The 27,822-nt window shown below is 48.2% G+C and overlaps 1 protein-coding gene across 1 annotated transcript; it reads right to left on the reverse strand.

The window, feature by feature from the left end:
- prkg1l (protein kinase cGMP-dependent 1, like) lies at positions 1 to 26,913 on the reverse strand. The gene is made up of 18 exons (XM_069181052.1): positions 26,093 to 26,913; positions 24,360 to 24,703; positions 23,600 to 23,766; positions 18,727 to 18,840; positions 9,467 to 9,572; positions 8,452 to 8,515; positions 7,492 to 7,569; positions 6,759 to 6,853; positions 6,464 to 6,529; positions 5,956 to 6,030; positions 5,199 to 5,295; positions 4,478 to 4,617; positions 3,430 to 3,519; positions 2,820 to 2,961; positions 2,282 to 2,445; positions 1,421 to 1,543; positions 619 to 681; positions 1 to 538 (listed from the first exon to the last, which is right to left on the reverse strand). The coding sequence occupies exons 2-18, from the start codon at positions 24,647 to 24,649 to the stop codon at positions 406 to 408; spliced, it is 2,007 nt and encodes a 668-aa protein (XP_069037153.1). The 5' UTR covers positions 24,650 to 24,703; positions 26,093 to 26,913; the 3' UTR covers positions 1 to 405.
- Positions 26,914 to 27,822: the final 909 nt, after the last annotated feature.

A 27,822-nucleotide genomic window follows, 5' to 3' on the forward strand; every position in this document is an offset into this window, starting at 1 on the left:
GTCCCAGCCAGACTCCTCATCGGGGGGCGGGTCCTCAGGGTCATCGGGAAAACAGTCAAAGTTACTGGTGTCCAGCGGGCCGCTGACCTGGAAGAGAAACACAGCCAGCGCCACGGGGTCACTCGCACACTCCCGCCTCCTGCTCTGTCGCTCATTGGCAGTATTCCCCCACTAACCTGCCTGTGGTGTGAATATCGGCCTTTTGCAGGAATGTCTGCATGATGCATGAAGCCAGGCAAGGTACTGCAGTATTCTGGGATACTGCTCTCTTACCATCTCACTGGTGTGGCAGCCCGGAGAGCAGGTCTGGTCAATGACTGAGTCAGGAAATCTCAGTGCAAGTGGCTGAGACCTAGTGGCAGCAAAACACTGTTTCTTCCCTGTGGTGCCTTGTAGCTGCTTTGTCTACTCGCCTCTTGGTTTCCTCCTACCTTGCCCCCATGTGCCCCACCAATGCCCCCCCCCTCTTACACTGGGCAGAATGGGCGGGGTCAGAGTGCCTTTCCGAATGCCTTCCCAGTTGAATCCTTCAAACCACCTGCAAGACACAACACGCGGTCAGTGACTGGGCAGACGCTGGAGCGCCCACTGCTACACATGTTTTAGCTGATCACTCACTTGTGTTTCTGGATGTCTTTGACTCCGTTCTTCTGATTTCCAAGCCTCTCGGAGGGATTGTCCCTGTGGGTCAGACACACACACTGAGGCCCTGGCACTGCCAGCCGCCACGCACACTCAAGCTGCAAACACTGTGCCGCTGGAGTTCTGCGGAGGGTGGTTTATTGTGCTGAAGTGGGACATGTATATATCTCACTTATCCAGCATCACAGTATCACCACTTAAGCACATTGTGAGAGGTGTTGATGGGGTCTGTTATTTTAGCCTCAAACAAAAGTTACACTAAGATGCCATAAAGCTGACTTGCTTTAGCAGCCCCAGTGGCTTAATGCTACATAATAAAAGACAGGAACAACACCCACAATCAGGATAAAGCAGACCAATGTCTGCTGCATATCAAAGGACAGAAGCTAGATCAAGACAGAGTAGGACAAGAAGTAATTACATAGAACAAAGAACAGGACAAGCACTCAGATTGTGAAACAAACTTTCTTCTGACTGTATATATGAGCTGGAGAACTTATATAAGAGCAGTTTGTCTGTTCTGTGGGGCAGACCCGGCGCACGTTGTTGGACTTATTGAGCTCAATAAAACTGAATCTGCACAAGACTGTCCTGCTCCTCTGATGAAGAATTTCCCACAACAGTGCTGTACGGTTTGTGCAGTCAATCAAAGAGCAGTAGCAGTTTGTGTAATGTGGACTACATGTGGCCGACCATATTGTGCGAATTGCGTTATGCAGTATCCGCTGCGCGGAGTGAGGTGTGTTTTTTCTGCTCATAGTGTGTTGCGCAGTCAGACCTGCAGAGCCTCTTAATGAGGTTGGCTGCGTTCTTGGTGATCTTCTTGGGGAATTCCACCATGTCGATCCCACGCAGGATGATGTTGTAGGTCTTCATGGGGTCAGAGCCGGAGAAGGGGGGGCTGAGAGAGATGGAGAGCGCTGTCAGTGGTCTTTCTGCGATGTCTTGCACTCTGCCTAACCACTCTCGTGGACAGTCACACTGCCCCCTCAATCTGGCCCACAATAATGGGCAGAATTAAACATTCTCTGATTTTTTGCCCAGATTTCTACCAGCAGTGTCCTGCAGATTGGTTTGTAAAAGCTGGAGACACATAGTAATCTTGGCTCTCAGACTGGCTCTGAAGGACTCGCTAGTACAGCATCATCAGCCCCTCCTCTAATTATACTGACCCCAACCCATAGTTGCTTAGCCCCTCCCACACCCAATCATAGCCACACCCCCTCCCTCTCCTCAACCCCTAGAACAGTACAACCCCTTTCAGTAGCAGTAAGTCTGAATGAAAAAAAAAGCACATTGATCCTGCTCCCTTGATTATTCTAAGCCATTCTCTATGTCTAGGCACATTTTGGGAAACAAAACTGTTGTTTTGTTCTCTGTCAACACATCACATCACTCTCAGTGTTTTTTCCCTGCTTCACCCCAGGTCTGGGTGTTCAGCCATACGGTTCCCACAGATCAGCAGGCCCTGATAATGGCACCTATAAAACTGACGTATGGGAAAGAAAACGTGCTCATCAGATTGATTTCCACCCCAATCTCACACTGTCCTTGCCCAGAGCCCGCTCTCCCTAGTCCAAACCTCCGACCCCCCTACCTCAGCCCCTCCCAGCCACACCCCCAAGTATCTGAGCCCCACCTGCCGCTCAGCAGCTCGAACATGAGGATGCCAAGGGACCAGTAGTCGGCCGACACGTCGTGGCCCTTGTTCAGGATGATCTCCGGGGCCACGTACTCGGGAGTGCCGCAGAACGTCCAGGTCTTCTTCCCAAAGCCGATCTTCTTGGCAAAGCCAAAGTCAACCTGAAGGGGGAGCCAGCGAGGGAGAGTTAGTGGGGTCTTTGTGCTTGAGCCTGCCCCCCCTCCCCCGGAATACGTCCAGATTTTGATTGATGAGGCAGGGGCTCAAACATCTCATCTGCAACCCAGAGGACAGAACGCAATGCTCTCAGATCACCCTGAGGTTTAAGCGACGTCAGGTGTTTCCAGCCCACTTGACGTAACCCGGTCCTAAAGATCTGCTTGCTATTGCTGCCGTGTTTCAGTCTGATGAAGATTTTGGGGATGATGTCTATTTTTTTGCATCAGTCAAACACTGGAACTAAATACTTTTGCGCTGTCTGAGGCGTGCAGCCGCCTCCTGCCCTGGGTGTCTGGCGACAGGCCGCGGGCGTTACCAGTTTGGCGTATCCGCGCTGGTCCAGCAGGATGTTCTCGGGCTTCAGGTCCCGGTAGATGATTCCGCGGCAGTGCAGGTACGCCAGCGCCTCGGCGACGCAGGCCGTGTAGAACCGGGTGGTGCCGTCATCGAACGAGGCCCTGTAACCACAAGCGCAAATCCCACAGCAAGCCCAGTTGTTTTAAATAGGAGAAAAAAACTGAATATTTCCACAAGTCAACTCCAACACCTGTCCCGCTCCGCAGCACTGTCAACCCTCAGTACGCATCTTACAGCAAGAACCTGCCTGAAGGGTACAGTACTGCCCCCTGCTGGAAATATTAGATCACTAGAATATTGACTCCTGCTGGAGTTCCATATGCTTTTTTTCAGCCTGGCTCAATTCCCAAAAGTAGCACTTGGCTCCGTAAGAAAATCAGTGGGAATTGCAGGCAAGCAAGAACAATGATGGTATTAACTGCCACAGTTTAGAAAGCAAGTACTACTCTTCCAGAATGGCTCAGCGTCTGTATTTCTGCTTATTGAACCCCTGCGACCAGTTCCTTTTCCAACAAGCTAGTCTTCCCTTGGTTTCCTGGTCTAGGTGGGGAGGGGTCAAAGGTCAGTACCTGTCTCTCAGCAGAGTCCACAGCTCCCCACCCAAGCAGGCCTCCATCAGCATGTAAAGGTACTTGGCATCTCTAAAGGTGCAATACAACCTGCAAAGAGGAGAGAGAGATGCCCTGACTGACGGTCTTTTTCAGCACTGAAGCAGAAACCTTCTTAAGCTTTTCGCTCCAATGCTAAATATGCTCTGGATGCTAATGTACTATTTTTTCCAAAGCAGAAATGGAATGGAAAAAACATTTCTGTTTTCCATCTTACACTGTATTTGCAAGATGTTGGAAAATGGGGGCTAGAGAATATGTATGAGAGCACAGATCTCAGTGTAAGGTAGTAGATCCCAGTATGAGGGGGTAGATCTCAGTGTGAGGGATGAAGAAACATTAAAGTGACAGAATTCGGATGCTGGTGAAAGAAGAGCTGTTTATTTCACGTGCACACGGGAGAGTCTCCCCGAAAGACGTGGCTCAGCGCTTTTTATACACGGTAACAGACAAGCTTCCTACTTTTGACATACTGTAGATGACCTAATCCCTAAAATGAATCATTAGTTTTTTAGTCAAGCTCGGGTAGAGAAAAACAACTTCCTATTAAGACTTTCGTTAATGCTTACATTCGCAAAACAAGACATTCGACTTCCCTTTTTACTACATTTAAGACATGAGCTGTACTTGTCCACTGACCTATAGACTTGCCAGGGTTATAAGCAGTTAGGAAGTTAAAAGATAAGCAGTTTGTTAGCTTTTATAAATTTGATAACGTTCCTTCAGGGACTAGGTCTTAGTGTGAAGTAACAGATCGCAGTGTGAGGGAGTAGATCTCAGTGTGAGGAAGTAGTAGATCCCACTGTGAAGGAGTAAATCTCAGTGTGAGGAAGTAATAGATCCCATTGTGAGGGAGTATATCCCAGTGTGAAGCAGAGGATCCCAGTGTGAGGGAGCAGATCTACGTGTGAAAGAGTAGATCCCAGTGTGAGGGGGCAGTTGTCAGTATGAAGAGAGGGCATGTCTCCAGTGGGGAGAGAGATCCTGGGGCAGCTCTCCTTGGGCTGACCTGACAATGAACTCGCAGTGAGCTTCCTGCATGATGCGGCGCTCGGACAAAATGTGCCCCTGCTGCCGGGTGTCCAGGATGTGTCTCTTCTTCAGCACCTTCATGGCGAAGGAGCGTGTTTCATCACTCTTGAGCTGCACCTGGATCAACACAATACACACCTGCATCAACACACACCTGGATCAACACACACCTGGATTAATGCACACCCGCATTAACACACACCTGGATTAATACACACCCCCATCAACACACACCTGGATCAAAACACACCTGGATTAATGCACACCCGCATTAACACACACCTGGATTAATACACACCCGCATCAACACACTCCTGGATTAATACACACCCACATCAACACACACCTGGATTAATACACACCCGCATCAACACACACCTGGATTAATACACACCTGCATCAACACACTCCTGGATTAATACACACCTGCAATAACAAACACTTGGATCAACACACACCTAGATCAACACACACCTGCATATGTTAGACCACCCAATTAATTCCAGAGCAAGTCTTCAAGACAGAAAGCTGTTTAACTTCTTAAATTTTGTTAATTAAACAAGTATAGCGAGAGTTGTACAGAAATGCTGCCAGGGAGTGAACTGGAATATCCTTTATTTGACTCCAGACATATACAGTAATAGCATACTTGTACTGTTCTTGGACAGAGAAAACCAGTCCCTGAAAACCATACTCACCAGCTCCACGCGACCAAAGCCCCCAACACCCAGAGTGCTGATGATCCGAAAATCAGACAGCGACACACTGGAGAAGAAGTTTGTCTCTGCCTCTATCCTGCACAAACAAGGACACCCCAGCACACACAAGCAGACAAACGGACACACAGACAAATAGTATCTGTATTTAAAACTTCAGGCCAGTGGTTCCCATGCTGCTGTCCTCTCAGTTTTGCTCCAGCGCAGCGCAGTTCATACAAGCCTGATACAGTCATTCCCACTCGTCTGTCCTTTGCTAATTGATCAACTGTTAAAGTCCGGTGTGCTGACGCTGTAATGGGGTGTTTTTTGCCAACTAATCCCACCCCCCAGTTACAATCGCAACCCCAGTCACAATTGGCTAGTGAAATGACTCAAACCCGTGATCATAGCTCTTACCTTTTTCTCAGGTGAGCATATTAACCAGTAGAGCCACTCAGAGCTGCACGTGGTACACTATGGTCAGCAGTGGCTTAGTGAACCTCACTATGTGACTGAATAGATACAACTATGGTGCCTGAAGGCCCCGAACTAAATTAGCAGACTCATCTAGGTCTCCTTAAATCATCACCAGCTGAAGACCGGAGCAGAAGGGCTACTTTGTTCCAACAGGCCTCATTCTGACCTTTCCTTTTAAGGAGATAATAATTCTGAGAGACCTAGAAGACCTGGATCAGCCCCAGGGCCTTGAGGAACAGAGATGTCAGCCCCCTGGGGGAAGGCAGAGGCAGGTTCTCACTTGGCTTTGGCTTCAGCGCTGTCGTACACTCTGTTAGTGACATCCTCCAGGCCGCCAATCAGCTGTCTGAAGGACCTGAAGACACAGGAGGAGGGAGGTAAGAAAGGTGTCTGATATGAATTGTGGGACCACACTGAACATTTCAGACCTCTGTTAATGAAAGCTGTGCTGTGGTGATTGTACATACTATAGACAGCAGAAAGGCCAAAAGGCCCTTCTAGTCTACTCTGCTGCAGAATTGTGTAAAACATAATGATTTGCAGAAATAATATACAGTAGTACCTATCCTACATGAGTTATTGCTTCTTCATTAAACAGACCAGTTCAGGTGAGATATTGTGTTGCACACACTAGTTCGGGAGAGTTACTGTTTACTGTATGTGTTACACAGGACAGTTCAGGTGAGTTACTGTTTCTGTACTAAACAGACTAGTTCCAGAGACAACCCGTTGTATCTGTGATAAAGAGACAAGTGACAGTATAGCTACTGCGGCCCTTGGTCACTCACTCTCTGTCGATGACCAGACACGTCACCTCCTCTGCGGCGATCACATTGGCTGTCCGCAAGTCCTCCCTGACACAGACAGACAGCTCTATCACTAAGAGATATAGTTTGATTACAATCAGCACTTTCAGAATTTCTTCATGCTTTATTAGCATGGTACTCAACTAAAAGTCACTAATTGTAACAGTAACTGTAATTTGTTATTTTCCCCCAAAACCAGTTATGAATTGACATTCAAATTTTTGCAGACAGGCAGAAAGTGGGAAGACAGTGGCTACCCAGAGTGGCGTTCTCTCACCCCTTCAGCGCCTGCTCCCCGAACCAATCTCCACGAGACAGACTGGACAGGAAGGCCGGCTCTTCATTGGCAGCCTTTTGCTGTGTGACCTTCACCTGTGGAATGACAAGAGCAGTCAGGGGTCATGAGCTGGAGTACAGAGGGGGCGGCTTTTCCAAGTCGTTCAAAGCTCACAGCCACCTGAGAGATGAGTGACCATTCCTGATGTCACCGCATTAATGACAGACCGAGCACTGCTCGCACACAAATAGGTAAGACTCCAAAGCTTTAAAACAGTTCTACTGAACCTGTGGCTCTTCCACTCCACTCCATTGGAGTTTTTTACAACAGCTTCTTTATTTCATCAACTGATAATTGGCAGAAAAAATATAGCAATTAAAGTGCTGGTTGCACAAATGTCTTCCAATGGGGTGGACTGGAAAAGCTGACCACAGAATAGTCCTGCCCTAGGATAAAGCTCAGATGAAAACGTTTGCCCCATTTATTGATTTGTGTAACTCTTGTCCTATGACTTATTATCATTATTCCAAGAAGGACTGGGATAGTGGTTCTAGTTGTCTCTCTCCAAGAGAGATCAATGAATACAAGCAATGCAAATTGTAGCTTTGGAGGCTACACTGAGGAGAGTGCTCTGCGCAACACTGCCACCTTGTGGAAGGAATGGCCGTGGCGCAATGCAAAAAGGAGATTCCAGGACTTTGATAGAACAGCCTGAGTCCACACTCTTCCTCACCTTGCCCTTACTGATGATGAAGAAGGTGTCACCGCTGGCGCCTTGGCGGATGATGTAGTCGCCCTCGCTGTAATGCGTCTGTGGACACACGACACAGGTGTGAGACAGAACAGGTAGGGCAGCCAATCTATGACGTGAGACCTGACGTGAGTGATGCCACACTGCCCGCACACCTCTCCCTGCATCGGATGTGCAGTCTGAGCAGTGAAGGGAGATTTAAACACTGTTGGGGTTCACAACTGTGGCGCCACAGCCATCTCAACCCAACCCAAAAGTGCACTAAACCAGAAATACAAACACCATGAGTATCCTTAATTTATTTCAGTATATCCTAAGGAGGTTGTGTTCTGAAAAATCTACAGTATCATTAGAAGATATATTTTCTTTTATTTTTGGAATCCTTCAGGGACACCTTTTCGGTTCTATAAGGGTCGAATGTGCCTCACTGGCCTTGCTTAGTCCTAGATATACAGGAGATATTGTAAAAATCACAATTCTTTATCTCCCCTGCCCCTTATGTGTGCAGAGATTGTAGAGAGAACAGCAGTGCAATATAACTTAGGAGAGCAGGACTCTCTGGCTCAAGCCAGTGCACGTCTTTGGTCCAGTCAGCTGCTTTATCAGACAAGTGAATCAAAGGCTGGCTGGACCCAGCTCTCCAGCAGAATCGATGTGGAGGTCTGGTGTTTTTGACAAGCACTGATATGGCGTGCCAGTGTGGGTACAGATAGTCAGTGCTGAGTGGGGATATAGAATGTGTGCGCAGAATGCAGTAGCTGAACAACACTTCATGTGTAAAGAACCCACTAGTAGCAAGTGTTTTTTTTTGGTGAACATTTATCACATCAACATCTGCTGTTCTCCCCAGGGACTTACCATGCTCTGATCATGTGTCCTACCTTTACCATAGTATACTGGAGTAAAACTATCAGGCTCTCTACAGTGAGCAGGGCACTGTACCTCCTCAAGGACATCAGCCACCTTACTGAGGACATCCTCCTGCAGGGACTGGAAGGAAGGCACACTGTGGACAGACGAGCAGAAGGGCTCAGAGTCAGACAGACCAGCGTCAGCTCTCAAAAGAGGACAGGAGGACACAAACCCAGACAGCTCTCAGAAAGAACAGACAGAATGGCACACTCACTCTGCTGTGCAAGAGACATAGACGACAAATGTGAACATAAGAGCAGACTAGGGTCAGGGACATTGTCAGTTGCGAAGGAGGACAAACAGAAACCTATTTGTTTTCAGGGAGGAGAAGACCAGAGAGATGGGGAGAACAGAGATGGACAGATATATTCCAGCTCTGCGTGAGACACAGTGACAGAAACCAGCCGTGTCACAAGAAAATGACAGAGAGGTGGACAACACCAGACTGTCCATGTAAGAAAGGGGTGTGCTTAGTAGTAAGAATTTCAGCTCTAGGTTTTAGAGTTGCCCTTTCTCTGCAATACAGGGTGATTCCTTTAATAAAGGGGTAACCTTGCTAATTAGTGCCTGGCTGCATTCTAAGACTACCTTGACGTTCAAATGAACAGAAGTGGTAAAAACTTACTTTTGCCCCTTTTGCAGGGATTGTATTAATATAGCTATTGAATTTAAAGGCAAACTGGATTTGATGTGTACTTTATTTTTGTAATGCTGAAGAGTTTATTGATGTGAGAATTGACTGAAGCAGGCACAAAACTGTGTCCTGCCTACGTTACTGTGTCCCTAAATCTACCGTTTGAAATGACAAGCGGAGGTGACAAGCGCCTTTTATGTTCAGCAAGTGATGGCAGTCTCTGTGCGCCTGTCTACGAAGCTGTCTAAATGGTGTGTGTATTCAGTGAGCGGTTTCTGCAGACTCATGCTTTCTGTCTATCTGGCTGCGAGCAGGGCATGCAGGGCCAGTGACCGGTACTGTCTACGTGTCTCTACTTATGTGCTGTGCAGGGACAAGCTCAGTGCTCGAAGGCGCCGCCCTGCAGGTCACCTGCGGAGGAACTCCATGTACTCGGTGTGTCTGATCAGGCCTGTCCGCATCATGATGGTCTGGAAGCACTGCCTGTCTATCGCCCACAGCTTGATGTGGGTGAGTGCTGGGGAGAGAGAGAGGCAAACGCCCAGTGAGGAGGAAAAGAGGGGTGACAGGGAGAAAGAAGGTGGGAAAAGACAAAAGGGGCAGGAGGGAGGAGAGAGAAAACACAAGCAAAGAGAAGAGAGAGAGTGGGGAGCAAAGGAGAAAAAAGGGAGAATGGGAAAATGAGAAAAGCAAAATAGGAAGAGAAGGAGGAGAGAGAAAGAGAGAGGGAATTAGTCCGATTGTTAAGCAGCACGCTGGATTCTATTCATGACAGGGTGACTGCACCAATGAAGTGTACAGGGAGCTGAAACATTTTCCAAGCAAGGTCGCCATTCAAAGAAAACTGAAAGAAAAACAACTTGAAAGACATGTGGCTGGCTTACAGGCAGAGAGCGAGTGATGGGGGAGAGAGAGCCAGAACATCACAGCAAGGATCAGAGAAGCAGGGAGGACAGCCTGGGACACCGATTACCCTGATGTGTGTGAGAGAGGGAGAGGGAGACTGTGAGAGAGTGTGTGTGTGTGTGTGTGTGTGTGTGTGTGAGGGAGGGAGAGTGTGTGAGGGAGGGAGAGTGTGTGTGAGAGAGTGTTTGTTAGACTGTGTGACAGAGAGAGTGTGTGAGAGAGAGAGAGAGTGTGTGTGAGAGAGAGTGTATGTGAGAGAGAGTGTGTGAGGGAGGGAGAGTGTGTGTGAGAGAGTGTGTGTGTGAGAGAGAGTGTGTGTGTGTGAGAGAGAGTGACTGTGTGTAAGAGAGTGTGAGAGAAAGTGTGTCTGAGAGAGGGAGAGTGTGTGTGTCTGAGAGAGTGTGTGTGTGAGAGAGAAGGATAGTGTGTGAGAGAGGGAGACTGTGTGTGTGAGGGAGAGAGTGTGTGTGTGTGAGGGACGGAGAGTGTTTGTGTGAGAGAGAGTGTGTGTGAGAGAGTGTGTGTGTGTGTGAGGGACAGAGAGTGTTTGTGAGAGAGAGAGAGTGTGTGTGAGGGACGGAGAGTGTTTGTGTGAGAGAGAGAGTGTGTGTGTGTGAGGGAGAGAGAGTGTGTGTGACAGAGTGTGGGTGTGTGAGTGAGAAAGTACCAGAGAGATAGAGTGTGAGACTGAGAGTGGGAGTGTGTGTGAGAGAGAGGGAGACTGTGTGTGAGAGGGAGAGAGAGTGTGTGTGTGTGAGGGAGAGAGAGTGTGTGTGTGAGAGAGGGAGACTGTGTCCTGCTGTCGCTCAGGGAACAGGGGCTGCAGCAGAGCTTGGCACTTCTGGAGCAGTACGGGCAGACCTGGGCACTGCCAGCCAATCTGAGCAAGACCAGAGTCATGAGCTTCCAGAAGAAAGAAACAGATTCCACTTCACCCTGAACAGCAACACAGTGGAACACTAGGTAGGTAAGTAGGTATAGGTATTTTTTATGCCATAAGAATGAGTTGTGGAGTTCAATTACAGCCTATAATTACACAAAATAGGACAAACACCCACAGAGGTCTGTAAAAACATTCTCCACCAAATAATGTATGCAAGTCTGAATTAGAAACTGGACACAGGCAGATCTGGACACCCAGAGAGGACAGGCTCAGTGACCACAGCCTGGGAATAGAAACTGGACACAGGCAGACCTGGACACCCAGAGAGGACAGGCTCAGTGACCACAGCCTGGACATAGAAACTGGACACAGGCAGACCTGGATACCCAGAGAGGACAGGCTCAGTGACCACAGCCTGGCCATAGAAACTGGACACAGACAGACCTGGATACCCAGAGACAACAAGCGCAATACTAATAATTATTAGTATTGTTGTAAACATCTGCAAAATGTTTTACTAATTCATCTTGCTTTGGCAACACTGTAATTCATCGATCATGACACTAAAGCTCTTTCAATTTGAATTACTCAGAAAGAGGATTGTGCGACTTTGTGCGTGTGTGTAAATGGGTAAGTGTGTGTAACTAATCCACAGATGAGTGTCCCCTCCGCCTGGCTCTGACCTCTTATTCAGCCCTGTTCGTCAGCACTGCTCCCTGTTCCACTATCTCGGAGATTAGCGCCAGGCACCGAGATTAAACACACAATGGAGCCAGGGTAAACTGAGGAGAGGGATGAGAGTGACCCAGGAGAGCGTGTCAGTTATTTCTGTAATCCTTCAAAGGGGGCTCCTGCTTCTGGTGCATTCAGGGCCACAGCTAACCCACTATGCAGCTCTCCTGATGTCAGGCTCTGCGGCAGTGCAGGACACTGTGAAAAGGGCCAAGAGGCGCAGTTCACAGTGAAGCCAGGTGGGGGCACTTCAGTCACACTTGGACAACCAATTCCTCCACAGGTCAGACGCTCATTTCATTGTGCCCAAGCTCTTCAATTATACTGAGCAGAGCCACAGCTTCAACTACTACCTCCTGAGCGTTAGAGCTCTTGAGGTAGAGAAAAGCAGGCAGACACTAAGAGAGCTTGAGATGGGAGGAAAGACAGCGAGAGATGCAAAGTAACCAGAGGGTGGATGGTAGACAGGGATAGAGAGGTTACCCAGCTTCTCAGGAAGTGTGTCTCAGTTGCGTGTGTTGTTTAAAGTGTGTTTCCTCTGCAGTGTACAGTGTGTGTGAGTGTGTATTGTCTGCAATGTGAGAGTGTGTATTGTGTACTGTGTGTGTAAGAATGTGTATTGTCTACAGAGTACATTGTTTACAGTGCATATGAGTGTGTATTATCTGCAGTATATATAAGACTATGTGTTATTTACAGTGTGTGTGGGTGTGTATTCTCTATAGAGTACATTGTTTACAGTGCATATGAGTGTGTATTATCTGCAGTATGTATAAGACTGTGTGTTGTTTACAGTGTGTGTGGGTGTGTATTCTCTACAGAGTATATTGTTTATAGTGTAAATGAGTGTATATTGTTTACAGTGTGTGTGGGTGTATATTTTCTACAATGTGTGTATTGTCTACAGTGTGTCCATTGTTTATAGTGTATGTGAGTGTATAGTGTGTGAGGGTATCTACTGTTTAGTGTGTGTGTGTTTTGTTTACAGTGTATGTGAGTGTGTGTTGTCTGCATTGTGTGAGAGTGTGTGTTTATTTACAGTGTGTGAGTGAGTATTGTCTACAGTGTGTGTATTGTCTTCAGAGTGTGTACTGTATAGTGTGTGTATTGTCTATAGTATGTGTGTGTATTGTTTAAAGTGTGTATAAGGATGTTCTGAAGAATGTTATTGTTGTAAATGCTTTGCTAATTGTTATCGCTTTGGCAACACAGTAATTCATCAGTCATGCCAGCAAAGCTCTCTGAATTTCAATTGAGAGCAAGAGGATAGAGGGGAGAGAGAGTCCTGGTGAGTGAGAAAGAGAGAGGCAGAGAGAGAGATAAAGGAAAGGAGAGAGGGGGAGAGTGGCGGAGAAGGACAGTAGCCCTGCTCAGTCCCTGTCTGTCGCCGTGTGAGGCTCATTCGATTTGGGGATGACATCTGCCTGCTCTAAGCAGGCTCTTTGCAGGCTGGCCCAGTAACACTACCCTCTCTGAACTCATCTCCCATCTCCAGTCATCAGGCCTCAGTGCATCTGCACCACATGTGTGGTTTGTCCCTGCAAGGGACTCAGTCTGCCAATCCAGTTCGCTGAATGACCAGTAGCATGACCCAGACAGTCTGCAAACTCTTGTCAAGCACCAAATGAGCCCCATGACACTCCTCCATCCCATCTAAATTTCTCCTCCAAATTCTGCAACAACCTTTGTGGACTGATCTGAGTCACTGCACCCATGTTGCACGTGACGGTCGCTCATAGCGGGCATTGGAACAGACCTCCGACATCTCTCACGCGCTTCCCGGACCCCTGATCCACACAGCGCACGGGCAGGAGACCAGATCCAGTGAGCCAGAAGACTGCTCATGTAGCCCAGGGGGTCAGCCTCTCCTACCAAGAACCAGAGTGTTTGTCCACTGTCATAGGCTCAAACCAGGTCAGCTGTGGTACTCCTGCAGTTTCTCAGCATCTGCACAAGAGCAGAAACTCACTAAGACCTGGGAACCCCCTTTGCATAGAGATTAATGACTAACAGAAGCTGAGGCTTCATTAAGCATGCACGTTAAATGGCTTCCGGCACTCTTAAATTGCAGTGAGATTTGCAAACCAGGTTGGGTGTTTGTTTTTGCTTTCCCACTCGGTGTCAAGTCCTCTGCCGACGTTACAATCTAGACAGCTTGTGTCTCCTGGAATTCGGAAAGTGGACTGTCAGGCAGGGTCTCAGGGCCGAATGGTCCCCCCCCATAAACACACCCTCACACACATTGACCAACCTTCGTAGTGCGCCAACTGTGACAAATTACCAGCAAAATGTATTAATGTAAAAAACTGAGCTTGTCTTCTCAGCAGCTCTCTCGTCTCCTGTGTAAAGGCTGTCTTAATTTCACTGCGTACCTACATTTTGGTCATTACTGACGGAGGGTTTCATATATTTAATCTGTACGCTCAAAACCAGGCCCTTCAATGCCAATTCTTAGTGTTGTTTCCCCCAATTTGTTCCAACACTCTCCATCCATTCATTTTCGAATCCAGTCACCCAGCACGGGGTCGCTGGAGGGAGCTGGAGCTTATCCTGGCAAGGAACGGGCACGAGGCAGGGTACACCCTGGACAGGACGCCAGTCCATCGCAGGACGTGTCAGACACAAACACGCACACACTCACGCCAGGGCCAATTTTCCCAGAAGCCACTCAACACCTAAGGACTTCAAAAAACATGCATCTAGTCTGTTTTAAAAAAAATAAATTTCAAAATTCTGCTTGAAATGTACTTCAGCCTCGTGATACGTTCAGTGTATTCGGTAAGTGAAAACCGAATCAGGGTCCACTAGGAATAACAACACCCAAAAATGAAGTGTACTGAAAGGATTATAGAGTGTTTAGTTAAAATGTGGCTTAACCCCCCTGGCGGAGGGCTGAACAGGGAGCAGGTGCACAAAATCAACTGAAATGTGAACGAGCTGGAGCGCCCTTAAGGGGGAGGGCACAGGGTCAGACTGGCAACAACCTTCTATCACCGCTGATTTCATCTGCCCAGCCGACCTCTGGAGGAGCGGAGAGGGCGGCCTCAGGCGGTCTCTGCCTGGCACTGACCTACGCTGGGGAACTTTGGGAACCTACAGACTGGCACTGTGCCAACCTGCCCAAGCTGTTTGATCAGTCCGGAGAGAGACGCGCATCCTGTAGCAGGGGCCTCTGGACCCCGGGACCTGCGACCCCTGTCTGCTCACACTTTGCTGCCGCAGAGGGACACGCACGGGCAATCAGAGGTATATAGAAATATCTGTTCACTCTCGTATGCCTGTGTTTGTACACGTGAGCTTCTTTCTCGCTCTGTTTCCCTATTCTCTCGCAGTGCGGTAATCTAGCTGTGCTCGTGGCTATTTAAAGTAAATCGGTGCAGAACAAAGGTTCAAGGCCCTTTCTCATTCGCGCTCTCTCTCTCTTTCCTGTTTCTGCCTCTGAATTCCTCTCCCTGTCTCTCTTGAAAGGAAGAGGAAACACAGTGCTTGCAGGAGAGTTAATGAATTAATAATGCAGTCAGTTCATTAATTCAGCAGCTCCAGAGGGGGGCGACTCCAGCCCACTGCCAATCAAGCTCCAGATTCCATCTCTCTTACTGGGAGCCCTGGCCTGCCCCAGACCCTCATCACTCTCTGTACTGTGCAATGTTACACTGCTGTATTCTTTGACTAGCAGTAGGAACGATCATAATTATTTGTATGTGCATAGCTTTTCTCATCCAAAACGGTCCCTTCGTGCTTCTCTTATGTGCAAGGTGATGCAAGGCAGCCATTCTGACCAGCTGCCCCACTGTGATGAGGTAGATGAGGTAGTGGAGTGAGAAATGACATTGACAGTTGAAATAGGGAGACCAGATCACAGAAGCATGAGTAGAATTTAGACAAGACTTCTTTACAAGACTAGAATTAACACCTTCATTCTTCCAAACAGTGTCAACTGCTCTTTATTAGACAAGTAGTTAGGACCTCAGTTTAATGTCTCCTCCGAAGGATGACAGCTCTTGTAGCACCATACTGGGGCATTGGTCTGGAAATTCGGGCTCAGAAGGAGCCTACTGGTCCACTAACATCACAGTGGCAATCTGCATTTCCATCCCAGTACTGACCCAGCCTCGTTCAGCTTCTGAGATCTGTATTCTGTTCAGGTGCACAGCTATCTGCTGTTTTGCTGTTCTGTACTGCAGAGTATGATATTTAAGTGTGATCAACATCAGTACTGGGGTTTAGCTTTTAAGATTGCTGTGCTAAAAGAACAACATTCTAAGGTTTTTGCTTCAATATAAAAGTTACTCTATTTCTGCCACCAGAAATTAAAATTTCAAATTAAAACTGAAAGGAAACTTCAGTGTCAATTCCCACACCACATTGATGAACAGACAGTGAAAATGGCTCTGTGGGCTCCAGACTCTGTGCAGTTTCCTACAGGATGGGGGCTGTTTTCTGCAGGTGTAGGGTCAGAGTCGACCACGCTGGCGTGGGCGCCGAGAGGAGGGTGAGTGACCGGCCAACGCAGGACAGCGCAGTCAAGCACACGGCTGCCCAGAGCAGGAGAGCTGCTGATGGGCTCACTTGGTAATGCTGAGAAGAAGCCTCTCAGCACCGGAGCAGTGCAGAGAGGCCCCACACAGCAGACAGTGAAAGAGAGAGAGAGAGCCAGGCTGAGTGGCGACAAGCCCACGCCTGGAGCAATTATCACTCGTAGGATCGTTAATGGCTGCACTTCACACACCTAGCGGCTGCTTTCAACTTAATTACTCCAACCTGATTTTGCCTTTAACACTTTCGTGCCTCTCAGCCTCATGTGGAAAAAAAATGCCAAACGGTTGTTCCATGAATCCTGATCAGCACCGATCATGGAACCTGCATTCACTCCCTGGCTATCCCTCATGGTGCAGGATGGTCATCTCCATTGAAACCCAACGTGGGCGACAAGGCCAATATGGGATCTGCACACTCTCTGGCAGGTTGCAGAGATCAGGTTGTGTACTGCACAGTCCTGTCAGGAATCTTGGATCACCTCCTGTTAGTTGTGGACTTGTGCCAGTTGGCATCTTTGAGGCGCAATAATTGTCCCAAGTGCTTTAGCAGGCTGTCCGTGGCTGAGCTGTGCAGGACCATGTACACCTTTCACTTGGCCATATCCTCCAGCTGTCTCTATTGCAGTTAACCACTTCTCACCCTGTGATTTCAAATGGCTTTACAGCCTTTTGACTGCGCTTGTACACTACACCATAGTACACAATGAGCCTATTCTCTAATCACGGCGAACTTTCCCTAGAATATGTGGAGGAATTTCACGCACGAAAAAGGGGAGAAAGGAAGGGACTCTGCACTCTCCACCGAAAGGCTGTGGGTTCAAGTCCTGGCTATACAGGCTACTGCTATACCCATGAGCTAAGATACTTCATCACACCTACTGAGTCCCATTTTTAAGGAGGTATATTCCTGCAATGCAGCAGCATTCAGCCAACCAGGGGAAAACTCCTGCTCTCTCAGGCCACTAAACACTATAGAAACTAGGATAAGATCAAACCTGCTGAGCCAACAGGCACATGTATGGACTGTACTTGCCCACATCTCTGGCTGTATGCATACCTAGAGTGTGTATATCTACAGTATAGGCACTAACCATGACCCCATCTCACTCATTTTCAATCTCTGGGATGCTGTCTGGGCCGCTATTTAATTCCCTGTCTGAGGAACCTTAGACTCTACTGCTGGGTCTGGAATAAACACAGGACCTATAAACCTGACAGATCCCCTGCGCTGTTGTTCCACAGAGTCTTTGTCACGGTGGGGAAGGGGGGGGACAGCAGAAAGGCAAACTGAGCAGCTTATATCCTCCAAACGCTTCAGTGCCTAAAAAAAGAAGCTATTCAGGTCAGAGCAGCGCGCTGCCGGAGTGGGGAAGTGAGTGCGGAGAGAGAGAGAGAGGTTGGAAATTCTCTCAGGTCTTCTTTTGCAGTTTCTTCTTTGATTCCGTTTGAAGTGAGTCTGTTTCTCCGTCTCTCTCTCTCCCCCCCTGCTGCTCTCTTTAAACACAGCCCGAGAGCAGAGTTCTCTGCCTGAGTGAAATGAAGCCTCCGGGCCCTCTCGCTGCCACCCAGCCCTGTGCGTGCTGCACCACGAGCAGTGCCCGGGAGGGAGACGCTCCCTCTGATGGACAGAGGGCGGGAGGGGGAGAGGGGGTGAATCTCAGTACCCCATCTCATAGCCCCCAGCTGCACAGACCTGTGTCACAGAGAAGAACAGCCTATTTCAGTCCGGTGGAGGCCTGTGGCCCCACTGTTCCCCTTCTCTGGGATGGAGGTTTTCCCTCCCTGTCCTCAGCTGAAGGAATCTGCAGTGCTACCATGTTTTCCCCGAGCAGATACAATTTTAATGTGCAGCAGTGTATTCCTGTCCTTTCGAGTGCGCGCTCAGACCAGCAGGCAGGCAGGGGTGTGAGTCGTGTGCTGTCCAACCCAGATCTGACATAACAACATAGCTCTTTCCCTGCAATAGCACAGTACAGCCCTTTGAAGACAACAACAAGTGGGACGTCTGGTGAATGATTCTAACTGCAAGGAGGAGACAGACACTCAGATTATGTTCTGTATAATGTATATGAACTAGACTGGGGTTGATTTGGTTTACTACACTGCTGGTAATGGATGTCCAAACCCTGGATTTAAAACTAGATTACCTCAGGCTTACATTTTCCAAATTAGATTTTAATGAAGAAGGTGCTTACTTTTAACAGCTTTCTCACTAGCTAGATTGCCATCTTTAAATTTTGAAAAGTAAGATTGAAAAAGCCTCCAATTGATATTTTGTGGGGGGAAAAAGCCTTTAATATCCCACTGTTGGGAAACTCCGTGGGGAATCCCTAAGGTAGAGTGTTGAGGCAGTGCCAATGATAAAGCATTATACAGCGTCCCCCTGTAAGAACGCTAGCTACGCCCTAAAATAAAGCAACTTCCTCCCCCTGTCATAAACAGTAAATCTCATCACCTCCTGCATCAGACCCTGTTATCAGATAGGAATGTGTTGGTGTCTGCTCCGTTATGTGGAGGGTGCTGTGTCACATCTCTATCATCTCTGAGTCCAGGCTGCTGGTTTCTGCCTGCAAGCTGTGTGTACATGCTGCTGTCCAGCTGGTCACCCTCACCTGTGACAGTCGCAGTGCGGGTGCAGTTGTACAAGATGGCCAGCTCCCCAAACACCTTCCCCGGGCCCATGGAGCACAGCTTCAGCCCATCCTTGGTCACCTCCACCTTCCCCTCTGTCAACACACACACAGTTAGGATTAACATCACGCCGAAAGACCCAGGAGAGCAACATCACAAGTACGGGTGCCGGAAATAAATATCACTCCCATCAGACACATATGAAGACAGGGAAGAGGGATCAATCGACACAAACGAGCTTAGCAAATTAATATCCAACATTTAGACACGAGGAACACGTGTTCAGGTATACATGCAGGTGAGGATAAATATCTAGGGTTATTTGGGGGAGGGGTGGCACACAGAACTGTTTACAGCAAACAAAGCCCTGCTGCAGAATGACTCAATACAGAGCTGCATTAAGAAGCAGGCAGTGCACAGCTAGTGATAACAGGCAGGGACTGATCATCTGAAACACCCAGTTACAGCAGTGGGAGGGAAGCACGGAGACAATCAAAGGAAAGAGAAAAGTTGGATCTTGCAGTGTTTTCGGTGTCTGGCAGTCTGCAAGTGTGGGCCTGTAAGAATGAGAGGAGAGGCAGTCCATTCAGGAAGCCTGCACAGCTGTTGTTTTGAGTCAGGAGCTGTCCTTGGTGCTGAACCCAGTGTCAGGGCCAGATGACAATCCAGCTCTCATTGTTGCTCTTCTAGACTGTCTGAGAGAGAGAGAGGCTGGAGGGAGGAGATACGGTGAGGGAGAGGGGGCTGAGACAAATTGAGGTGTCAGAGCCACGCAGGAGAGGGGCTGCTGTTCGAATAAGCAAGAACTGGAGGGGTATGTACTGAGGGAAAAGGTCAGCAGTTACAGCAGCTGTCAGTGACAGCTCACCGTGTATATTATAGAAAGACAAGAAGGACCCTAGACTCACTATCCTCTCAGAACCACACACTGGCTCACTGACTGAGTCACTGACTGGCTGCAATACTGAATCACTGGCTGATTAACCAACTAACTCTCACGGACGTCCAAAGGAACTGACCGTGGGGAGCAGGAGAGCAGAAAAAGACCCATATGCGTAGCGGCGAGACGGGAAAAAGGCCCGAGCTCATTAGTGCAAAGAGTTTAGGAATGCCGTATAGAAACCTATGCCCTCAGGGAGCGGACATGGGGCGCCCTGGTGCTAGGCGGGTCTCAGGACATCCGAATGTCAATGCTGAGCCAGGACAGAGTGCAAGACCCAGAAATATATAGCCCAAGGGAAAGAGAGGGACAGGAAGGACAGCAGACCGGAAACTAGGGACAGGACAGAGAAGGAGCGCCCTCTGGCTGCAGAGGGCGTGACACTAACTGCCTGTAACACTGAGTGACTGACAGACTGACTGCTAATTGTACTAATTAACTGCATGTAACTCACTCTGTGACTAGGCTGCAGTTCAAGAGTCAAAGTATCGGAAATCAAAGTAAAAACGGATCATCGTGAAGCACTGTGTTGCCCATGAGTCAATCAGCATGTCACTCGGGCTATCAGAAAGACCGAACGCTTTCGTTCCAGAGACTTACTCAAAACCACTGGCAGCTGTAATCATCACAAGTTGCTTTCACTGAGTATTGACTCCGCTGGGGAGGGGGGGGCAATACTTTTGCATACCCCAGATTTTAATTTGTGATTTTTCTTTGCTGTTTCTGCTGAAAGCATTCAGTTTGAGCATTCATTTTTTTATTCAAATCTCGCTTCAGAAGCAAGTCTGTGCGCCACCCGTCATTGGAAAGAAAGCGATCTCTCACAGGAGGAAGAGAGAAGAACCCCCCCCCAGTCTGTGCTGGACGAACAGGGGCCCGGGCTCTGATCTCTGCCCATACTCTGGTGGCAAGAGTGTGAGCACGCAGGCACTGCAGCTGAGCGCCTCAGCGCCATCAGCAGCAGATAATGCAGAGCACGTCTCCGCTCTCCCTGCGACAGCTTATTGTGTTACAGGCTCTGGCCCCACAGCGGGGCTCAGCACGCACCTCGCTATCGCTCCATCTCCCTTGCCATTAAAAGGCAATTCTTATTTCTTCTGTTTAATCCTGAGGCAGATAGGCTCGCGAGAGCAATAGTGTGGCAGAGAGGGAGGCCAGCAGAGCCCCCCAGCCTGGGAGGGGTGAGCACGGAGAGGACATGATCAGAGCAAACTGCCCCCACGCAGTACAATTAACTCGGGGACTAACTCATGAGGACAGCTCATGGATGAACAGAACAATATTCCAGACTTCCCCATGGCTTCTGCTTTGTCCTTGTGCAGTTAAAGCACAATGAGTGTTAAAAAATCCAATCAAATACTTTCCCGAAAGCAGCTATTAATGCTGGGATAGAAAGAAGACAAGGGTGTTTCTAAACACATAATGAAAGAGCTTTCTTTTTGTCCTTGTGTTTGCCTACATGCCACCCAGTAAACAGGGCTATGCTGACAGTGGCTGGGTGTTGTTGAAAAAGTATTAAGAGTACAGAACCGGGGTCTCCAGCAGTGGTGCTTGAGTGCCCTCATTCAGTGCCACTGCTCATCCTAAATCACCGGTTTCTAAAGATCGGGATCGAGACCACTTTGAATTTGGATGATTGGTTAATTAATCATCCAGGGATTCCATCCAGGGATCACGGATCCTTGAGGTATAATGAATTGTGTTCCAAAATATACTCTATTAGCGGTACTTAAAATTCAAGTTGTCTTTAGAAATCAGTGATTTAATGGCTGCCAGTGAAGCCTGCTGCACTGGGACTCAACAAGATCAGAGCAGGAGACAGGTGGTCTAGACAATCTGGGAGGAGATGTATAAAACAGTGGTGCCCAACTCTGGTCCTGGAGGAACACTGTCTGCTGGTGCGCAATCTATCTGAGCTCTAATTGTCAGTGCTAATTTATGACTTAACTGATCTGCTTTCTTGTTCAGTCTTTTATCTTGCTTCTTTTGTTAATCCTGAGTGATAAAATCACCCCACTTCAGAAGTGCTGTTTCCAACAACTTCTGTGCTTAGAATTTTACACAGACTTTTCTGAACTTCATTGTTGTTATTTCTCAGTAATGCGCTTTTACTGCTTGATCAATTGATGATGAACAGGCTGGAGTGATGCTGTATCAGACACCCCCACAGTGGGAGTGACACTGTATCATACACCACGGAAGAAGTGACACTGTATCAGACGCCCCCACGGTAGGAGTGGCAGTGTATCAGACACACCCATATTAGGAGTGATACTAATCAGACACACCCAGAGTGGGAGTGACACTATATCAGACACCCCAACGGTAGGAGTGACACTGTATGAGACACACCCACAATGGGAGTGCCACTGTAACAGACATACCCAGAGTGGGAGTGACACTATCAAATGCACCCACAGTGGGAGTAATACTGTATCAGATACACCCACAGTGGGAGTGACACTGTATTAGACACACCTACAATGGGAGTGGCAGTGTATCAGACAAACCCATATTAGGGGTGACACTAATCAGACACACCCACAGTGAGAGTGACACTGTATCAGATACACCCACAATGGGAGTGCCACTGTAACAGACACACCCACATTAGGAATGACACTGTATCAGACACACCTACAGTAGGAGTGACACTGTATCAAACACATCTAAAATGGGAGTGGCACTGTATCAGACACACCCATATTAGGAGTGACACTAATCAGACACACCCACAGTGAGAGTAACACTGTAAGAGACACACCCACAATGGGAGTGGCAGTGTATCAGACACACCCATATTAGGAGTGGCACTAATCAGACACACCCACAGTGAGAGTAACACTGTATCAGACACACCCACATTAGGAGTGACACTGTCTCAGACACCCCTTCTGGTGGTAAGACATTGTATCAGACCTTCAGCAAGTGTGTATTCCTTCTGTAGATGTCCAGTTGGTTACACTTCAGGTAACACACCTGCTTGAGTGAAGTTCTTCTCATTCTCAAATTTACCAATGTGCCGCGGATAGAAAACTGAGATCAATTAGTCTGTGATTAAAAACTTAAAGCAAATTAAAACTTCAAGTTTATAATCACAAAAACCAGAGAACACAGTGTGCCTCCAGGACCACTGCATCGACCCACTCCTATGATATGGAAAGAGAGATCAGAGTGAGAGAGTGATGAAGGTTTGCTCATAATGGAGGTTTAAGCCTAAGAGGACATGAAGATTGGTACTGTAGTTGCACAAGTGTGGTTGGGGTGTGGGTGTGGTCAGTGGCTAGTGGATGCAGCCACTGCGGGCCTGTCTAGCAGCCACGTGGTTAAGGTACAGACAGGTGGGTAGCTGCGTCAGCATGCGTAGGCTGCAAAGGAACAAGTAATAGGTTTATTCCATGCTGAAAAAAAGAAGAAAGAGATCACAACGTTTCGGCCGTGGAGCCTTCTTCAGGTGTGAGAGAGACAGGGCAGTAGGCAAAGGGAAAGTAGCGGGAGAACAAAGGTTGGGAGGGAGGAGGAGCGAGAGGCGGGAGCAGGGGACAGAAAGAGGCCAATCAAGAGGTGTGAAGTCAGAATGGGTGCAGAGAGGTGTGAAATGAAACTTCCAATGAATGGAGAAAATTTAAAAGAACAGTAGTCTGTCGTTAAGAGAAGCGAGAATGTGTGATCCTAAGTGTGGTCTTTGTTCTCAAAGACGGTTTTCCGAACTCATACATCAGAAAGACCACCGAAACCAAAATCATTCTGCAGCTGTCCTCCCGCTACTTTCTCTTTGCCTACTGCCCTGTCTCTCTCACACCTGAAGAAGGCTCCACGGCCGAAACGTTGTGTTCTCTTCTTTTTTTCAGCATGGAATAAACCTATTGCTTGTTCCTAAGGTACAGACAGCCTGGCTGTGCTGTCTCTCTCACCCTCCATGACGTAAACGAGAGAGCCCACATCTCCCTCGGTGATGAGCCGGCTGCCCTCGCCATACTCGGCGGGGTACATGCACTCCACGATCTCCAGAATCTGGCTCGTCTCCAGGTGCTTCATGAAGTCATTCTCCAGGATGGCAGCCTTGATCATTTCCCGGGACCTTGGGGTAGACAAAGGTCCAATTAACATTGTCAAGTATCGTAGGCACTCGTCTGTAAGCACTAGTGTATACTGTCTCCTCTCTCCTGCAATAGATGGTGTTCAGTGTGTGTATACTGTCTCCACACTCAAGCCTTTCTCCAACAGTAGATGGTGTTCAGTGTGTGTATATTGTCTCTTCTCTCCTACAGTAGATGGTGTTCAGTGTGTGTATACTGTCTCCTCTCTCCTGCAGTAGATGGTGTTCAGTGTGTGTATACTGTCTCCACTCTCCTGCAGTAGATGGTGTTCAGTGTGTGCATCTTGTCTCCACACTCACGCCTCTCTCCTACAGTAGATGGTGTTCAGTGTGTGTATACTGTCTCCTCTCTCCTACAGTAGATGGTGTTCAGTGTGTGTATACTGTCTCCTCTCTCCTACAGTAGATGGTGTTCAGTGTGTGTATATTGTCTCCTCTCTCCTGCAGTAGATGGTGTTCAGTGTGTGTATACTGTCTCCTCTCTCCTGCAGTAGATGGTGTTCAGTGTGTGTATACTGTCTCCTCTCTCCTACAGTAGATGGTGTTCAGTGTGTGTATACTGTCTCCACACTCACGCCTCGCTCTTGCAGTAGCTGGTCAGTGTGACGTGGCTGAGGTCCTGTGGGTCCAGCGCGGTGGGCTCAGCGGAGATGGCCTGTCTCTTGGTGCGGAGGGGCTCATCAGGAGGGGTGGGGCCGGGACTGGGCCGGGAACTACGGTACCGGTCCAGCTCGCCTTGAAGCCGCTGGATGAGTTCATCCTTCTGATCCAGTTCCAGCTCCAACTCGTCAATCAGGGCGTCCCTCTGCCGCAGCTCCTCGATCTTCTGCTGGAGGGCGTACTGCAGGTCCCTGAGAGTCCCCATGGGGCAACTGGACTGAGAGAGCGGGGGAGAGGGACAGGCACCTCCTGTAGACACCTGTGAAGAGGAATCAGTGAGCTGTGTGTCAGCAGCTTGCGTGTCTGTGTGTTTCATTTCTGACACCAGTCCTGACATTTTAACTCACTTTAACACACTGGCACTGAAACAACACCGTTGAACATTTTCCCAGCCTCTGAGCTCGGCACAGAGAATTGCCAGACGTGAGTTTCACACCAACACAGAGTCCCACTAAATTCAAACCTGACACTGATGCTGAAAGTGATACCCCAAAACCTTTCCCAACAGTAACCCTGACATGGTGACACACTGGAAGCACCCCTTGACACAGAGTATTTAACCCAGACACAGTGACACATTGGAACTGCCCCCTGAGACAGTGACACACTGCAACTGCCCTCAGACACAGTGACACACTGCAACTGCATTCTGACACATCAATACACTGATTTTAACCCTCACACAGCGACACATTGAAACTGCACTATGACACACTGATGCACTGAATTTAACGCTGACAATTTAACCCTCCACACTCACTCCTCTCTCCTGCAGTAGATGGTGTTCAGTTGCACACTGAAACTGTGCTATGGCACACTGACACACTGAATTGAACCCTGACACAGTGACACACTGAAACTACATTCTGACACACTGAATTGAACCCTGACACGGTGATAGAGACATTTTGACACACTGAATTGAACCCTGACACGGTGAAACAGCGGCCTGTCACGGGTGGAGACTGAACTGGCCCCTCTCACTGACGCCCCAGCGACGCCGAGCTGAAATAAGTGATCCAGGAAAACCAGCCCTAGCGCTCGGCATGCACACGAGCCCGCCAGCGAGGAAACAAGGTGCAGAGGATCAGGAAGAGATAGGAAAACTAATTATTTTATAGGTTTTTGCATCCCTGGGGTTCTTCAAAGATATGCATTTCCACCATCACTACCACACATTTTTTTAATAAGCCGAATGTAATTACATGCAGGATTAATAAGCAGTAGCTCTTTTAAATATCCGTCCTCCAGGGGTTTTAATAATCCGCGCTCGTCCACCGCTGTCAGTTATTCTCGTCGGGACAGAGGACTGAGAAGCCGGATACAGTCGGAAGCAGGAATCTAGAAAACCCTACTTCTTCTATCCTCAAACAAAAGAAAAACTAAATAGCCTCTTTTTTTAATGAAAGCAAATTCAGCACCGCATCAAAATGCTATTATAACGACTTTTTCCTTCCTACAATTCACACTCAATACGCCTGTAAGACTGCAATTGAACCCTTGACTTCCCTGAATGCATGGCGCGTAAAAAAAAAATATTTTTGATAAACCACGTTTTCAGATTTTCTTTCAACTGTGCGATATGAACTGAGCCCTGTTGCACGCAGGAGAGGAGCGAAGCGGGCTTGTGTCTTCAGCGGGGGGTTACCTGTGACTAAAAGCTCTGTTACGAGTCGGACCCGAATCCCTTCACTTCAATCTCCTATAACAGCTCTCACACCACGGCATCGCAGATCGGTTTCTCCCTTCGCCACTAGAGAGGTGTCCTGCAGCGATCCACTGGATCCCGGCTGCGATTGGAGGGCGTCGCGAGGCCACTGTCTGTGGTGGTGTCGAACAGGTGTGTCAGTCCGGATCCGCCGCCGGGCGCTCTGTTTTAAACCAGGCAGACAGTCGCGGGTCAAAACCGGGTCCACACAGTTAAAAAAATACCGTCTGGTCGAGTGTATTCCGAGCTCAGCAGCTGTAGTGTAACGCTGAGCGAAAAACGGGGGGGTTCCGTTGGTCTGGGAAGTTGAGACCCCCAGTTTCTTTCAAACGGACCTCATTTCGACTTCCCTTTCCTCGTCAAAGAAACCGTCCTGCCTCGGTTGTGTCCAGCGAGCCTGGAAAAAACTGGTTACGGGCGTACGGTTGCGGGGCATTTAGTTTTTAAAAAATGTAGTTTGTTTTTTCGCCTTCCGGCCAACTCTACGGAAGGCTCCCGCAGTCAGAACCCCGAACCTCTCGCGGTGTGGAGTACCGGTACCGGCGCTTAGCCCACACAGAGCTGGAAAGCAACAACAGAGACTAGTAGTAATACAAATGAAAATTCCGTGAGGCTCAGGTCCGCTACTCCTGCAGGCACACACCATACCTCTGCCGGCTCCGCGCATTACAGCCTTCCCTGTGTGAGTGTTAAATAAGAGAGAGAGTCGCACGCTGAGGGGGAGAGAGAGTGTGTGGTTTCCACATGGATGCTGAAGTCAAGTCTGCAGCCAGCGAATGTGCAAATTGACATTCTGTGCAGAAATCAGTATCTCCGCCGCACACCGCGAGCACAAACACGCAGTTATACAAACACACACAAAACAGACACAGCCTGAAACCGGCAGTACATTTACATATTGTAGCATCACACTGGTACAACACAGCTGTTGAGGAAACCGACGGGATGAAATCAGGTGTTAAAGGGGATTTCATGTAGTGTAAAAACGGACAGAAATCTTGTTGCAATAAATTGTAAGCAAAATCTATGTGGTAAAATGCTGTAATTCGCGGTCTCACGTTAATTGTATGATGGAGAGCAAACACCCTTTGAGATAGAAGGACAATGCATCCGATCTGTTGGAAACGTGTAATATTTAAATATCAAAATTGTGTTGTCCAGTATTTCGAATCCGGGGTTGTGGTAAAAGCCATAAATGCTTATAATCGCTTGCCCATTATTTAATAAAAACAGAGTGATGCTGCTGACTGCCTTTCAGCACAAGCTGTGGTGCTTTTCACACATTTTTCAGAGTCTACAGCCATCTGAGATGTTATGCCGAACACCAGGGGTTTGTAGCTCGATCATTGACGTCTGTAGACGCAGGGCGAGCAGTGTTTTTTTTTTTGCAAAATCCGAAAGTTGAACCGTTATTGACGTAACTGACAGATCGAAGGGCAGCTGGAACTGTGAAAAATGTGCACTTCCCTCCAGCTCTCAATTAAAGATAACGACAATACGCCTCATCTGGTTTACACCACCGTTTTTTTTAAATCATACTAACTTGTTCTGAGGCAGGAGACTCCCAACATACAATGAGCGAACGTTGATCTGTATTTAATAACATGGTCAATGTTTTCGGCGTTGTCTTACCTCCTGTGCTTAAAATGCAATTAGCAGTCATTGCCTCC

Source organism: Lepisosteus oculatus, chromosome 2, assembly GCF_040954835.1.
Source record: "Lepisosteus oculatus isolate fLepOcu1 chromosome 2, fLepOcu1.hap2, whole genome shotgun sequence".
NCBI lineage: Eukaryota > Metazoa > Chordata > Actinopteri > Semionotiformes > Lepisosteidae > Lepisosteus > Lepisosteus oculatus.